General features: G+C 31.6%; 1 protein-coding gene across 1 annotated transcript in view; it reads right to left on the bottom strand.

Moving 5' to 3' along the window:
* Positions 1–1,151: 1,151 nt before the first annotated feature.
* Positions 1,152–14,328, bottom strand: part of LOC106458416 (transcription factor 4-like) — a 29,345-nt gene continuing 16,168 nt past the window's right edge. The window contains exons 8-11 of the mRNA XM_013917929.2: positions 12,028–12,108; positions 11,016–11,161; positions 9,764–9,912; positions 1,152–3,141 (exon numbers count right to left, since the gene is read on the bottom strand). Of these exons, the coding sequence (XP_013773383.1) occupies positions 3,100–3,141; positions 9,764–9,912; positions 11,016–11,161; positions 12,028–12,108 (418 nt within the window). The 3' untranslated portion in view covers positions 1,152–3,099. The remainder of the gene's footprint in view (positions 3,142–9,763; positions 9,913–11,015; positions 11,162–12,027; positions 12,109–14,328) is intronic.

Genomic DNA, 14,328 nt, shown 5'->3' with positions numbered 1-14,328 from the left:
TAATACAACTGTTGCTTGGCGGATGTTTTCTTCTTAATTTACATTATATAAGAGACCTGTTCATAGGTGTCTCTTTCTTGAGTTGCAAATTTGTATCAGGCAGGCCTCTCAAGTACCAAAAGTGTTAATTTTGTGTACCTTATAAGTGAGCTTACGAATTTGGCTCAACTAGCATCATACAGACTCCTGGGCACAAGAAGTATCAATTTTACATCTCTCATATGTGGACTTTTCGTGATTTACGTCTGGTGGACCTCTAGGGCAGTCACCTTACATATAAGCACCACACTGTATAGAAAGTAATAAAATTTTGGATACTCTTCCTACATAGCACACCACTCTTTTTAATAAGACCCAGGATCAGATCCCAGCCCCTATCACCATTTCTATGCTAGGATAACAGTGTGTGTTATCAGTTACGTGTATGTAGAAAGCCACTTTGATCTCTCCTTTTCTCCTGAATGATTTCACATCCCATTGTCATTTTCTTTGGCGTGATGGGATATTGCATACAGATCAGTATTACACTTTTGTATGCCTATTATGCTCCTGAATTCTAACTTTTGTTGGCCATTTTGTTTCTCCACTGTTCTTTATATTTATATAATTATAGGATAATCGATATAGTTTAAAATTAAATGCTGGCAATAAATCATCAAATTTGGATATTATGTTTATTTCTATGTTAAGAACATGTTATGAAGTATAAAGAAGTCACAAGACGTTATAATATCTTATGATGAATACTGACCAAATAAAATATATCTTCAAGTTGTAACTTAACATGATTTTAAACATTATCTTTATTGTTGAAGAAATGTCTATATAAGCAAAAGCTTTCTTGATGTTTTAAACATCTGGATAAATTCTAATTTATTGATATTTAAAGCTTTTTATGAATTCACTTGAAACATTCATTATTCTGACACCAGTACACTATTCTTTGAAACATTTACAAAGAAGCTTTTCTTTTTCAATCAGAATGCATTTTATAGCAAGGAATATAGACTTAGTGAGGTTCTCTTATTTTAACCAACAAAAATTTTTTTTTAACCTTAGTAATGGTTAACAAGTGGTCATTAGTATCTTTAACAATGATTTTTTTTTAGATGACACCTTGCACTTAACCACACATTCACACTGAAAAATAATTAAGTTGAGCAACAGTTTTAAGAAAAATGGCACTGTTTATTTCTTTTCACTCTCAAAAATGTATATAACATACTGAAGATATGTGCTTACAAACAATAGACAGAACACAGACCCAATGAATTACATTTAAAAAATAAAAAACAAAAGTGCTATTGGAGCAAAAGAGGAGAACAATGACAGATTATTTCACAACACCGATCCAAAAACAAATACACTACAAAAGAAAAAAAAGAGCAAGCACATGTAACCACGAAATATATGCATTTTATAATGGCTTATTCTTCCTACAGTACAGATGTAATTTTATATATATAATTACTAGTTGCACTGCAACATGTTTCACATATGGTACAATGGGATCATAAGCTGCTTTACTGTGACAAGCTATAAAATCAAAAATATAACAATTTTAAAAAAGGCAAGCTAAATGTTTTTGTTTTGTTTTTTGCATAAAAGCTGCAATACAACATTAACGATGATTATAAATGAGCACTTGCATAAAGAAAACTTAATGTTTCACTTGTAAATGCATAACACAAAATATACAATGAAGAATTTCTTGTTCTACGTTGTTTCTTGTTGGCATTAACTTAAGTTTTAACAACATACTCTCTTATCAACAAGTAAGTTTGACATTAACAGATCTATCACTAATGTGCAAGCAATTTAAATTATGATTTGGATCTTCATTTTTAGGGTAATGTATTAGCACCTGTTTTTTTATAATAAAGTTTTAATAAGGGAGGTGTTTTTAATCCTACAGCTGATTTCACTTGAAGAAATAAGTGAATTACAAAACAGTCTCTTTAAAATACATCTTGATCTCTAGATTTTAAAAAAAAAAGAACTTTCCAAAACTTGCACTTAATAGAAATAAAACAGATACAACAAGCATAATAAAAGTTTTGATAAAGTCAACTTTGCAGAAGCACCACCATCTAGATCAACATATTTTTAAAACTAAAATTTCAGAAACCTGTTGTTCTTAACCCTAAAGGTAGTTATGAAAACATTTCCCAGTGATAAAATTTGTTTTCTTTATTAAGTACATTAAAAGAAGTTGCTGGAAAAAAATGAGAGATGTATCTTATTTTAAGTTTTTTAATAATGATGTACACTATACCATTGACTAAATAGTCTGTACAAGTAGAAAGTGCATCAGACAAACGTGACAATAAATCACCTCCACCTCTAAAAATGACACCTCACTGGCCTTTGCATGTGTGAGTTTTTACGAGTCAAGATAAGTACAAAACAACAGAGGTGCATCACTTTAACCAGTGAAATCACTGTAGGTAAAACAAAATATTACCAAAGAGAGAAGTTTTATCGACAGAGAAGAAAAAAGGTCGAGATACTTTCCCCCTTAATCTCAGTGAGTGAAAACTAAGTAGTGAGTGTCCTATAATTTATGGTATATATTTGAAAATACTAGATACCATAATGTTTATTCTTGTTTTTGACAGAAAAGGGAACATGTACAGGGTGAAAAGGATGTTTTATCTTGACCCAAACCCCATTTTACATTTAAAAGGAGTCACCAATTATTACTTTGGCCTTGAATAACCATGATAAAAAATAGAAAAACATCAGCTTCTTAAGCCTGGCTCTTTCTTTTCTCTGTGCATTTGAATATCAACACTTAAGCAGGTTTCAGTACAGGAATTTTCTTCATTTTCCAAAAATAAATCATTACTTAGTCCTAGCTATCCAGAGAAAGGATTACACATTAGCAACAATATATTTCCTCTTTTTATTTCTGATTCAATGGTTTTTGTAATCCGGCTTTTGTAATGATCAAATTACTGCTGCAATTGGAAGGAAGCGCTGAAATGTGTCCTCCAAGTCCATAGGCTGTGGGGGCCGTCGTGGCCCAAAAATTCTGTACAATCCACAGTCAACAAGCATATGCTACAATAAGAACTGTAATGTTTCAATATACTAGTTCTATTGCTGTGGATGTGTTGGAGGCAGTGGAGGCTGCGGTCCCTGGAGAAAGCAATTATAAACAATTAATAGCATACTATTGATAATTTAATATTTTACTCTTTTATTCCATGTACATACATGTAGAAAATAAGAAATAAAGGTAAAGGAACACCAATCATAATTATGAAGGATTATTTGGAAAAAATATTAATGTAATAAAATATTATATGTTTTGATCCCATATATAATAAGTAAAGTAAGAATACTTAACTAAATATGTTGCAAAAAGCAAAACCTTGTATTTGGAAAATGCCCAAATTTTACCTTTTTACAACATAAATTAATTTTAGGACAATACTTAATCCTGAAATATGAAATGCCTTTTCTTGTTGAGTTGCTTTTTTGCTGTCAACAACCATGCAACTTAAGATTCTGAATGCTCTTGAGATAATGTAGAACATGTGTCAACTTACCCACAATTCTCCATTCTCCTATCTTCACCACACAACATATTGTGCATGTATCTTTCCTGCTACAGTTCACATTTCTTAGCTGCAGTCACAATGGAAAAACACAAAAAGTCCTGTTTGTGGGAGGGGGGTGTACTTCAGGGGTAAGCCCCCTCCCCCTTTTAGGTTAGACCATTAGGGCATATTGCAGCTCTCAAAATGTTTTTTTTTCTAGACAAAAACAAAAAAATGGGTCTTCTTCTTTGACCTAGGACAATACAATTTGAACAATAAATAAGGTTAAGAAAAATAGAAATAAAGCAGTAAGTTGTACCTCATCCTGTATGGAGAATGACCTTGTTATGTCCAATGTCCTGAAGGCCAGGCAAGGATATACAGACAACTATGGAAAGGTATTTGCTGAGGCATCATCCTCTGTCAATTTCCAGATAGCATAATTATCTCATGCAGACCAGCAAGAATCCTGATTGGACAAATCCATTCAAGCACGAAATCTCATCTTATAAAAGAGAAACCATGATTTTTTTTTTCTTTTCATCAAATGATTGTTCTAGCCTGGATGCTCTTGCTGTACTTGTTAACAGGGATATTTGGCAATAGAGGTATAGCTGGGTTATCATGCACAACATACGTATAAACCAAAATTGTAACTAAGTAGGTGACAAGGAAGTACTTCTTATAGATTCCATTTGGCTTGAAGAATCACAAATGGAATCTCAGAGTTAAAGAGACAGCAGTGTATTCAGATTTCTCGAAATGTTAGCCTCTAAAAGGATACTGCAACTGAGACGCCAAAAACAGCACCAAACTCAAATTTTATGAGATATAACCTAAAATTTTCTTTTTGGGTTTTCAGGATCATGTAAATAACAGTGTTGCAGTTGAGACCAAGATCTTGTAATAGATTACACAATAAAAAATAAAGCAAGAAGAATAAAAATCACATGCATCAAATAAACTTTATTAACATCTTAACCACAAATCTTTTACACATCAACCCCACAATCTTTGTTTTAATGTCTCCTCCTATAAAAAAAATAAAAAAGAGCAGCAAATAAAACTAAAATTAGTATAGGTGTTAGTAAATTCTTTATGATCTTTGAAGCCAAACAGGATCACAGCATATCTACTAGACATTTTAAATATTGGAGATAATTGCTAGCATTTGATGTAAATACATGCACCAGGTGAAGTTCATACAAATCTGTAGTGAGCTTATGCGTAATGCAATGTATAGTACCAGTTAGTTTTGAATACATGTATCTTGAGTTATACAGAGGATTGGTGTACAGGTAATGTGGCAGTTGATGATGTAAACAGAAATAAGGGAGGTGTTATAAACATCGTTGCAAAGGCGTAGTACCAAAGGAGTTTTACTAGTAAAACATCAGTGATGCTACACTGCACCTCGTATAAACTTCTGCATAATCACTTAATAATCCTGGGTAGGTGGTGAGTGATCTAATACTGATGAAACATTTAAATTTAGCCAGTCTCATTTTCAAGACCTTTAAAACATCGAAACCTTCTGAAAGGTGATCTTGAGACCCATAACACTGGTAAATAACAATCAGTTGCACAAACCAATTTGTAAGAACAAGGTCTGAAGACTGTGATTTGTCATAAGGTACAAACAACATTTTCCAAAACTCTCTGAAAGATTTCATATGTGCAAGATAAAAACGAATAGCCCAGACAGGGCATAAAAATCATTACTCTGAAAGAGAATCGTGATCAGTAAGAGCAGGTAACACAGTACGCAAGAAACAATGGTTACCTTCTCTTTCAGCCCAAGTTTTAGGCAAGAAGGCTTGATCATAACATAAGGCCTTCAATGAAAATAATGTACATGAAGTGTCAAAGGTATAGCTATGAGAAAGTCTTCTGCCCAATGCAACTAGTAAAATATAATGGAGGAAAAAAAACTGCTATGTGTTGAAAAGGGAAAGAAGCCAAGACACACAAGACTAAACCTCAGTACCATTTAGGACAACATCTAGTAAACTGGAGTCTTTGAAAATGATAGGCTCAGAAAGGGTCTTTGAATAGTGAGAACAAACGAGATTGGTGGCTTCCACAGCATCTAAAGGTGACAGAAAAGGTAGTGCTGTACAGCAATAAAAAAGTTGATAAACCATGATCATCAGACAAATACTTAAGGAAAGAAGCAACTTATTGGGGAGTTAGAATTAAGCAAAATATAATATTTAATGAATCAACTCCAGAAAGTAGCCATTTGAGATTAAGAGACAACTAGGGAAGAGCATTGTTGAGGATGGGTTAACAGTTGAGGCACTTGGAAAAAGAGAATCTTGATTCTCATACAAAAACTGGATAATAATCAGCTGTGAAGCCATAGACCTACAATATCAAGTTGAAAAAATGGATATGCAAGGTTATCGTAAAAGATGTGGTGAAAATGTGACTGGTTCCTCATGAGAAGGTTGATTTAATTATGGAAACCATGGTTCAGCTTGCCACAGTAGAGTGATAATGAAAACCTGATACTTCAAGTAATTGATATCGGCAAGAACCCAAGAAAAAAAGTTGAGAGGAGAGCATACATAAAGGTTTAGATTCTCCAAAGATCAACTTAGGGTGTCCACTGCCAGGGAATTTGGATCTGGAATTGGAGACCAGCAGAGTGGAAGAAAATGAATGCTGAAAAAAGTGAAAGTAATGATCATTGGATGACCCCAAGAGTTCACATAACCACTGAAAATGAAAGAATGGAGGGTCCACACTATGGAGAGAAACTGATGATCTTGAGAGAGTCTACCAAATTTTTCATCACAACACAGGACATGTGACAGGATCAAAAGCAAACATGTTGAAAATCAAGCCAAAGAAGTCAAGGAACTGTAACAAAGCACAGGCTGCAAGAATAAGCCATGATTGCTGGTGTAAGCCACTACTGTAGCATTGTCTGTGTGAACCAACACAGAAACATGAGACAAGCAAGCTGAACAGCCCAAAGCTCTAACATGTTGATAGGAGTTATTGCTTCTTGAAGGTTTAAGAACTAGGATGATACTGATCCCCCAAAGTAGTGCCTGAAAGAAGGATCTGTGAAAAGATGAAGGTCTATAGGATGAGGAAGAAGAAGAGAACCTATTGTTGTAAAACTTTCAATTCAACCAACAGTGAAAAAATTTGAGAGTAACAGGAGAAATAGTTGCTCAGCATGACAATGGGTCTGAAATCAGACTCCACTTAGAAACAGGGTCCCATTGGAGGTGTTGCGTGTAATTGTGCCCCAAGCAAATGACTTTTTGAAGTGAAGCCATTGTTCCCAAAGCAGAAATGATGTCTTTAGTAGTAGATGCTGAGAATAGAAGAGTGTATATAAGAGGTTCTAAGGCATAAAATGCCATAGGAAATGGCTGAAGAGTTCATTGAATCATGGTGGTACAAACCCCAAATGTTTAGAGTATGGTGATTTAACTAGTTGTGTGGTCAACTGAGTGGACAAAAGGGTCAGAATAAGCCAATCATCTACTTAAAAGTGAAAAATCAATGTTATATGAATGGAAAAGCTGAATAAATTGTTGGTAGTACAGATGAAGAGAGATATCAAGATAAACATCAAATAGACATGATAAAGAAACTTTCATAACAACCTCATGTTTTTAATTTTGAAATGGTTTCTCCAGGTAAAGAATGAATTGAGACAAGTTTATGATAGATTTCTGAATCACAAAGAGAGTAAAACCTAAAGAAGCATGATAAAACAATATGACTGCTCCTTTCTGAAGGAGATTTGAGACTTACTGATCCAAAATTTGTAAGCAAATTGAATTGGAAGAGGAAAAGACAGTGACTGAACAGAAAGAGGGGTAAGGAGAGAAAAATTATGGTGAAGACCAGATTGAAGGTTCTATTACACTCAAGGATCCTGCAGATGAACAAATGAACCAAGACGACTCCCAAATAGTTTAGATGAGGTATTTATCTGGAACAGAAGAGTCAATTAGTAGATTGAGAAGACCCACCCTACTTATTTGTACATTTGGCAACTCTGTAAGGTCAGAAGGAAAGAGTAAAGGTACACCCAAATTAGTTCCTATTCAGGAAAAGCATGCCAGCAAGAGCTGGTGAGGGTTTTAGCATTTTGACTTTCTTCTCATCATCATTCGTTTTCAAGGTGCTCATCAAGTAATTCTCATCCTCCTGTTTTGCCTTCCTCATCCTCTTCTCAGTTCATGTTCTGAAATTCCTGTAATAATTGCACTGAAGAAGAAAGTCTCAAAATGAGACAAATCATATTGTGCAATACAGAAAACTGACAATGGATAAAAATAGAAGGCCATATGGAAGATCCCTACCGTAACCACTCTGAAAGTCAAGAAACTGAAAAGTAATATGACACTAGCACCCTCAAGCATAACAGATTTTGATTCAAACTAAAAACAGAATATACCTGATAAAAAAAAAAGAGATCAGGCCAGCAAAAGTTTCTTCAGGATTAGGACTAACTGAGAAATCCTGCTCTGCAAATAGGCATAAGCAAAAAAATTTATCTTGTTTAATAATTCATGGTGTAGCAAAGTTAAAAGCATGACTTATAACAAGAAAAATCTGAATTATAGCAGGAAAGCAGAGATCATTTATATTCTTCTGGCCCATGTACAGTATATCACATAGAAGATGGAAAAGTGGAGAAAACTCTTGGTAAGTTGATGCACAATCAACACTGTATCAAATACATCCAGAACATTAAGTCACATGATTGTTGACAGCATGCAAGTATATTCAACAGGGAAAGACTTTTAATATTTTGGATGCAAGTCTATCCAATTTCAACATATTAAAACATTCTTACTATTAAATTAACTTTTATTTCATATTAATTGAATGTTAACATTTATGATGATAGCAGCTCACAACAGTTCACTCTAATGACATTCTCAATTTTAATCAACAAACATTTCACTGTACACTGTTTTGAGAATTTGACAAACAGAAAAAAAAAAATTCTGCTGATCTAACTGGAAGAAACACTGTAAAAATAATTTTGAATTATTTCACAGATTAAACTATTCAATAAACTACCATACACAGATTTATTATATCACTAAACTTAACTGTAATTATGCTGTAACTAATGCATGATGTAATAATATACACTTGAATTTTCTAATAAAAATTTATATTCTCCAACATTTTGATTTTTTATTGCCTTTTCAATGACATTTTCAAAAGAGGAAAATGTATTTTAATAAATCGGTATTTTTTTTGTATTGAACCATTTATTTGTATACGAACACAAATAAAGAAAAGATCAAGGTATTGATTAGCTAAATGTGAAGATGAACAAAAATGTTTAAATATTTATAAGCTAATTTGTATTACCAATAATAAATTGTTTCTTTATATGCAGTATAAGATAGAAATGTTTATTAATAAAGTCAATTAATTGTATGAATTATTATTATTGGGATGTTTGAGCAGTTAAATACTTTCACGGATATGCTATTTCCCATAGAGTGTGATTACCATGAGCATGAAAAACCAAAATGAATTTCTTCTGAAGGCTCTCATTTACTATGTTGTGTTAAGTAAGTTAAAAAATATTCATCATATAAACATGAACATATATATACATCAAATTGCAATAAATTGTTAAGTGCTTTTTTTGGAACTTTATGCCTAAATGTATTGATCACTTTAATCAATAAGTATAGATATCAGGCAATCAATCCATTATAAAATATATCTGTTTTTCTACCTCAAGGCCATCTATGTAATTTACAAAGATTTCTCATCTTGGTAATGGTTAACATGTAGTCAAGGGTATATTTAATAATGATTGCTTTCCATTTTGTGAGAATGACACCTTGCAGTTCCCTACACATTCATATACTGGAAAATAATTAAATTAAGCAAAAGTTTTAAGAAAATTGGCATTGTTTTTTTTTCTCACTCTCAAAAAATTTATATAACATACTGAAGACATGTGCTTACAAACAAACAGAGGAAACACACAGTAAAATAAGTTAAAAAATATAATAAGTCATAGTACTGCACACACACATACATATGTAGTCATTACAATATAGGGAAACTGTTATCATCAGAAACATTAAATAACATAAACAGGTGTATTGAAATACTGGGAGATGTATAACTTGAATTTCCTTAAATCTTCAAATTTTCATTCCGGGAAAACAACAGCAGAAATATGGAAGAAATTTATAGTATAAATTTCTCACCGGTAATGACGTGGGCATTCGTTGATGAGACAAAGGGTCTAACCCAGGGGGTGCATGGTGAAGCCCATGTGTTGCTAACTTCGGGCCCTCTTCATTTTTTTCTTCTTCTCTTCTTTTTAAACAGGCTGCTTTGGGATTCAAGTTTCTCTCTGAAACAAAAACATAATAATAATTACACTAATGTAGCAATTAAAATTAGCATCTACAGCCTGTTTTATGCTAATACTAGCTAATATTTACTTTCAGTCTATTGTTATAGACCAAATCCTTACAATCTGTTCACACGATGTGGAATCTGTTTATCTACATATCCGGTTCCTGGATCAATATATTAATCAAATATTACACTTTAATTATTTAAATAATTTAGTGTTACCCACTCAGTCTACTAAAGTTACCATTTTATATCCATATTAGATTTTCATAGCAATATCTAACCTTATAATAATTTTCTAAAAGTTTGATACTTTCCTTCAATATCAGTAAAAACATATACAGTAACTGATTAGCTTTAGATAAATTCCTAGTAATTAGTTCAAACTGTTATTCTAACACTATTAACTTCTAAAAAAATTCTACTAATCTGCAAATAACTACAATCCAAACTAAGCTATTACTTTACTTTTGTACATATTTCACATGATTATTTTATTTCAGAAAAATCAACAAGATCTGAGCCAAAATATTTTTTCCTAAGCTTAATTCCCAAGTAATATGTAAACGTATATTGAACTTGTTAAATCTGAGACTAATTTTTCACATTATCATTTTCAGTTCCATCTACAATACACATTTATATATAACAACTTTAATATACCATATCCTTAAAAAAAAATAATACAATATAAATGTATTTGTATCTTTTTTTAAATGTTGTAAGAAATGTGCAGCAAAAAAGTTTACTCTCTATAAAAAAAAAACACAAAACAAAGTATGGCACTTATTTTGATATCAACTTTGGATATAAAATATCTTGCATATGAAACTAAATTTTTAGAGGATGATGATTTTTGGACTAATTCAGAATCACACAATACCCTCCAGTCAGTTTACAATAAACAAGTATGTTACTTCCTTTCTCTATTCGTAACCAGTGGTGGCTTTTATAACTGTAATTGCATTCGATTATGAAATATCTTCCAAACTATGTTGATGTATATCTGTGGTACCCTCTATAAACTAACCAACCATTAAAAGAAACTTAAACAGAAAAACTTCTTAACTAAAAGGGTTTTTCAAATATCAAACACACCTCTAACTTGTTGCTCTAAGCTTGTGATAAGTTCCACAGCTTGGTGAAGAATACCTAGTTTTGTCTGTGATTTTTCTGCTTTCATGTGCATCATACACATTCGACCCAGCTCTTTAAATGCTTCATTAATGTCTCGGACACGAATCCTGGTAACAGAAATATCAAATAAAACCTGCTATTTCTGGGTTTCATAACTCACAAATGTATAAATGCTAATCATTCAAAGTGCTGTCAATACATTAAAATCTATACAAGTTTCTACTTTAAACACTTAAAATACTTAAAGAACATATTAAAATGATTTATTGAACAAAGATAAGCTTTGAAATCATACACAAAACCAGAATCTAAATTTTCAAGCTTTGATTGTCAATGGATGTATGATAATTTAATGGACTATTTTTATCCTCTAAATAAATAAATTTTTTGATCCAAGAGACCTTACTCTGTAATAAAGGTAAGCTACAGTTATAAAATCTAAAACTTATGTAAACACTACACAAATTTGTCAAAAGAAGGTACTAGATGTAATAATTATACTATAATAGAACATTCATCAAAAGCTGTACAGATCTTAAATAGAAGTTTAGGTCTAACTGTCTCTTATGCACAATCCTGTTTTTAAAATTGATTTTTAAGAACAAAATTTAACTTGTTAAATATTATGCACTTAAATAGCCTATGAAACTGTTGTAAACACTACACAAATTTGTCAAAAGAAGGTACCAGATGTAATAATTATACTATAATAGAACATTCATCAAAAGCTGTACTGATCTTAAATAGAAGTTTGGGTCAAATCACATGGAAGATGACAAAAAAGTTGGTTTTCAGAGGTTCAGGTCCAGGTTTTACTGAACATTTTAAAATTAGTGGTTACTGCTTCGAGAAACAGTAAATGAAGAGTGGCTTTAACATCTTTTATAAAAAATTCAACTCGCAAGTGCTATAAAATTATAAATACTAAAATATTAATTAACATTTTTAATTTGCAATTATAAAATTAATCAACCTTTCTCTAGCATTATTAGCTTGTCTTCTTTCTTTCTCTCTTTCTGCCTTAATTTCTGGATCCTCATCATCATCTGCTGACCTATAGTAACAATAACCATAGTTTGAATACTTAGGAATGAAATCTTGAAAAACAAATCTTTATAGTGACAAAATTCAAGTAATAATGTTCATACTGAAAACTATGTTACTACAAAATATTAACATAATACTAATAACAATGTTTACATTAAAAGTATACTTGTGATAGTTGCGAGGTAACAACCACAAGAAATCTCGTATCTAACTGTAACCTTATTCTGTTTATAATAAAATCTTCATTTAAAGTTTTTAAGAGAAATTTTTAACTGAGAAAAACAAAACTTAACAAAATAAACGTTTGGGAAAATTCCACTATATATTTAATAGATGTAAGCACACTCATTCTTCTTCAAACAAGAGACAATTTAATATAAACTTTAGGTTAAACATAACAGTGTAGAATATTGCATAACCTGCAACAATTAATGAAAAATGTAAAACAGGTGAGAATTTATATCTGTTAAATAATTATAACTTACATATGATCAATTATAACAAAACTACATTTACAACCACACACACACGCATACTATATAATCAAATAACAACAAAAAGAGGAGGATAAATGTAAAGCTAACAAAGTCAAGTGAAAGGAATGAATTATTACAATTAAATATTATCAGTTCCTGACACAATATGTATAAGTAACTAAAACCCAATGCCAAAACAACCAAATTTTATTCCACAATTCATTAATTTGTATTCAAGCTGTGTATTTGGTCAGAACATTTGGTTTTAATGTACATATAGCTTCTTTTGTTCTCCTTCTTGAAGTATTTGGTTAATTTTTATCTTATTGGCCTTTGTCTCTGCAACAAAATTGGTGTATCAGTAAATAAAACCTCATTATTTAAGTTTAGGTATTGGTCTTTGGTCATAGTTTTAAAGGTTTTTAGTGGTTCTTTTTTTCTCCTCTTTTTGTTTTACAGTACAACTTTGTTGATGTTTCTTAGCAGTTTGAAATTTTTGGTCGACAGACAAAATAGGGGTAATCATTTTGACAAAAACAATGTGAAATATGTTCTAAGAAATTATTATCACAAAGACAGATGGTTCATGAGAAAAAAAGAGGTGTATAGGATGGTAAGTACCAAACTTTAAATAGTGATCTGCGTGTTGGTTTTCGATATATATACTTGTGAACAGTTTCTTATTACTAGAGTAACAAGGAAGGGAAGTTGATTATAATTTTCCTCCTCTGTTGTAACTGGATAAAAGGATGCTGGTTGTTTAGATTATCATAGAACACTTTCATAAAATACAAATTATTGTTCCAAGATATTGTCATAACCATAAGGAAGGTTTTAGAAGAAATGAGGCAACAGTAAATTCTTTTAGATCCTACAGATAGATTTGGCAAACAGAGGAAGAAAGACGGGAGAGCTCATTGGCTACCACCTAGCAAGTTGTGAAATTCACCTTACCAAGTAAAGTAAGAAGAAGAAAGACATATATTTAGAAGTAAGAAGAAAGGAAACATATATCTAAAAGTTTTATGAAAGAAAGATTTAAATAGAGTTGTTCACGATGTTACAGATGTGTCATCTTAAATTCTGGTAGGGATAACTCAAACAGAGGTTATCATCAGTAATCTCACATCATAGTTCTTGTATTATATCAGAAGAGTTTGTAAAATACAGTCTATATAGGCTTAGTAAGGGATAAGGTGCCAACACATCACTCCGATATTCTCAAAAAGCCTATAATGTCCACTGTCTTCTGATTTTTTCAAATAAACAGTTAACTTTCATGTAAGTCACTTGAATATTTTGTGTAGAAGAAAATGAATTTTCTTTTAGACCATCATCATGAATAAATATTAGACTCTGAATCTTATTATTTTATTTCCCTTCTTAGCAACGTAAGAAAATATACTTGTTTTAACCCAAACCAAAGGATAAAAATCAATCCATATTTTATGCTAAGTGCATTTCAATTTTATTTTCTAAAAATAATTAATGTAATACTGGCTACGCCCCTGGTTTGTATAGCCAGTAGGGAGAGTAAATTGGCAAAATGTTGAAATGTGCTACATTGAACTGACAGTGTAGCTCGCAGTATAAACAGTAAATCCTGTTTGAATAATCCATAAAGTCTAGGTGATCTAGCATTGTTGAAGTTAGCCCCAAAATATGTTTTGTTAAGAATAATAAACTGTTTCAAAATTGAAGCAGAAGAAATCAGTGTATGATACATATCATAATAACAGTCTTTAGAAAAT

The sequence above is a fragment of the Limulus polyphemus genome, unplaced genomic scaffold (assembly GCF_000517525.1).
Source record: "Limulus polyphemus unplaced genomic scaffold, Limulus_polyphemus-2.1.2 Scaffold459, whole genome shotgun sequence".
In the NCBI taxonomy this organism is placed as follows: Eukaryota; Metazoa; Arthropoda; class Merostomata; order Xiphosura; family Limulidae; genus Limulus; species Limulus polyphemus.
The sequence above is the reverse complement of the archived record's forward strand: the minus strand, read 5'-3'. Positions and strand labels throughout refer to the sequence as shown.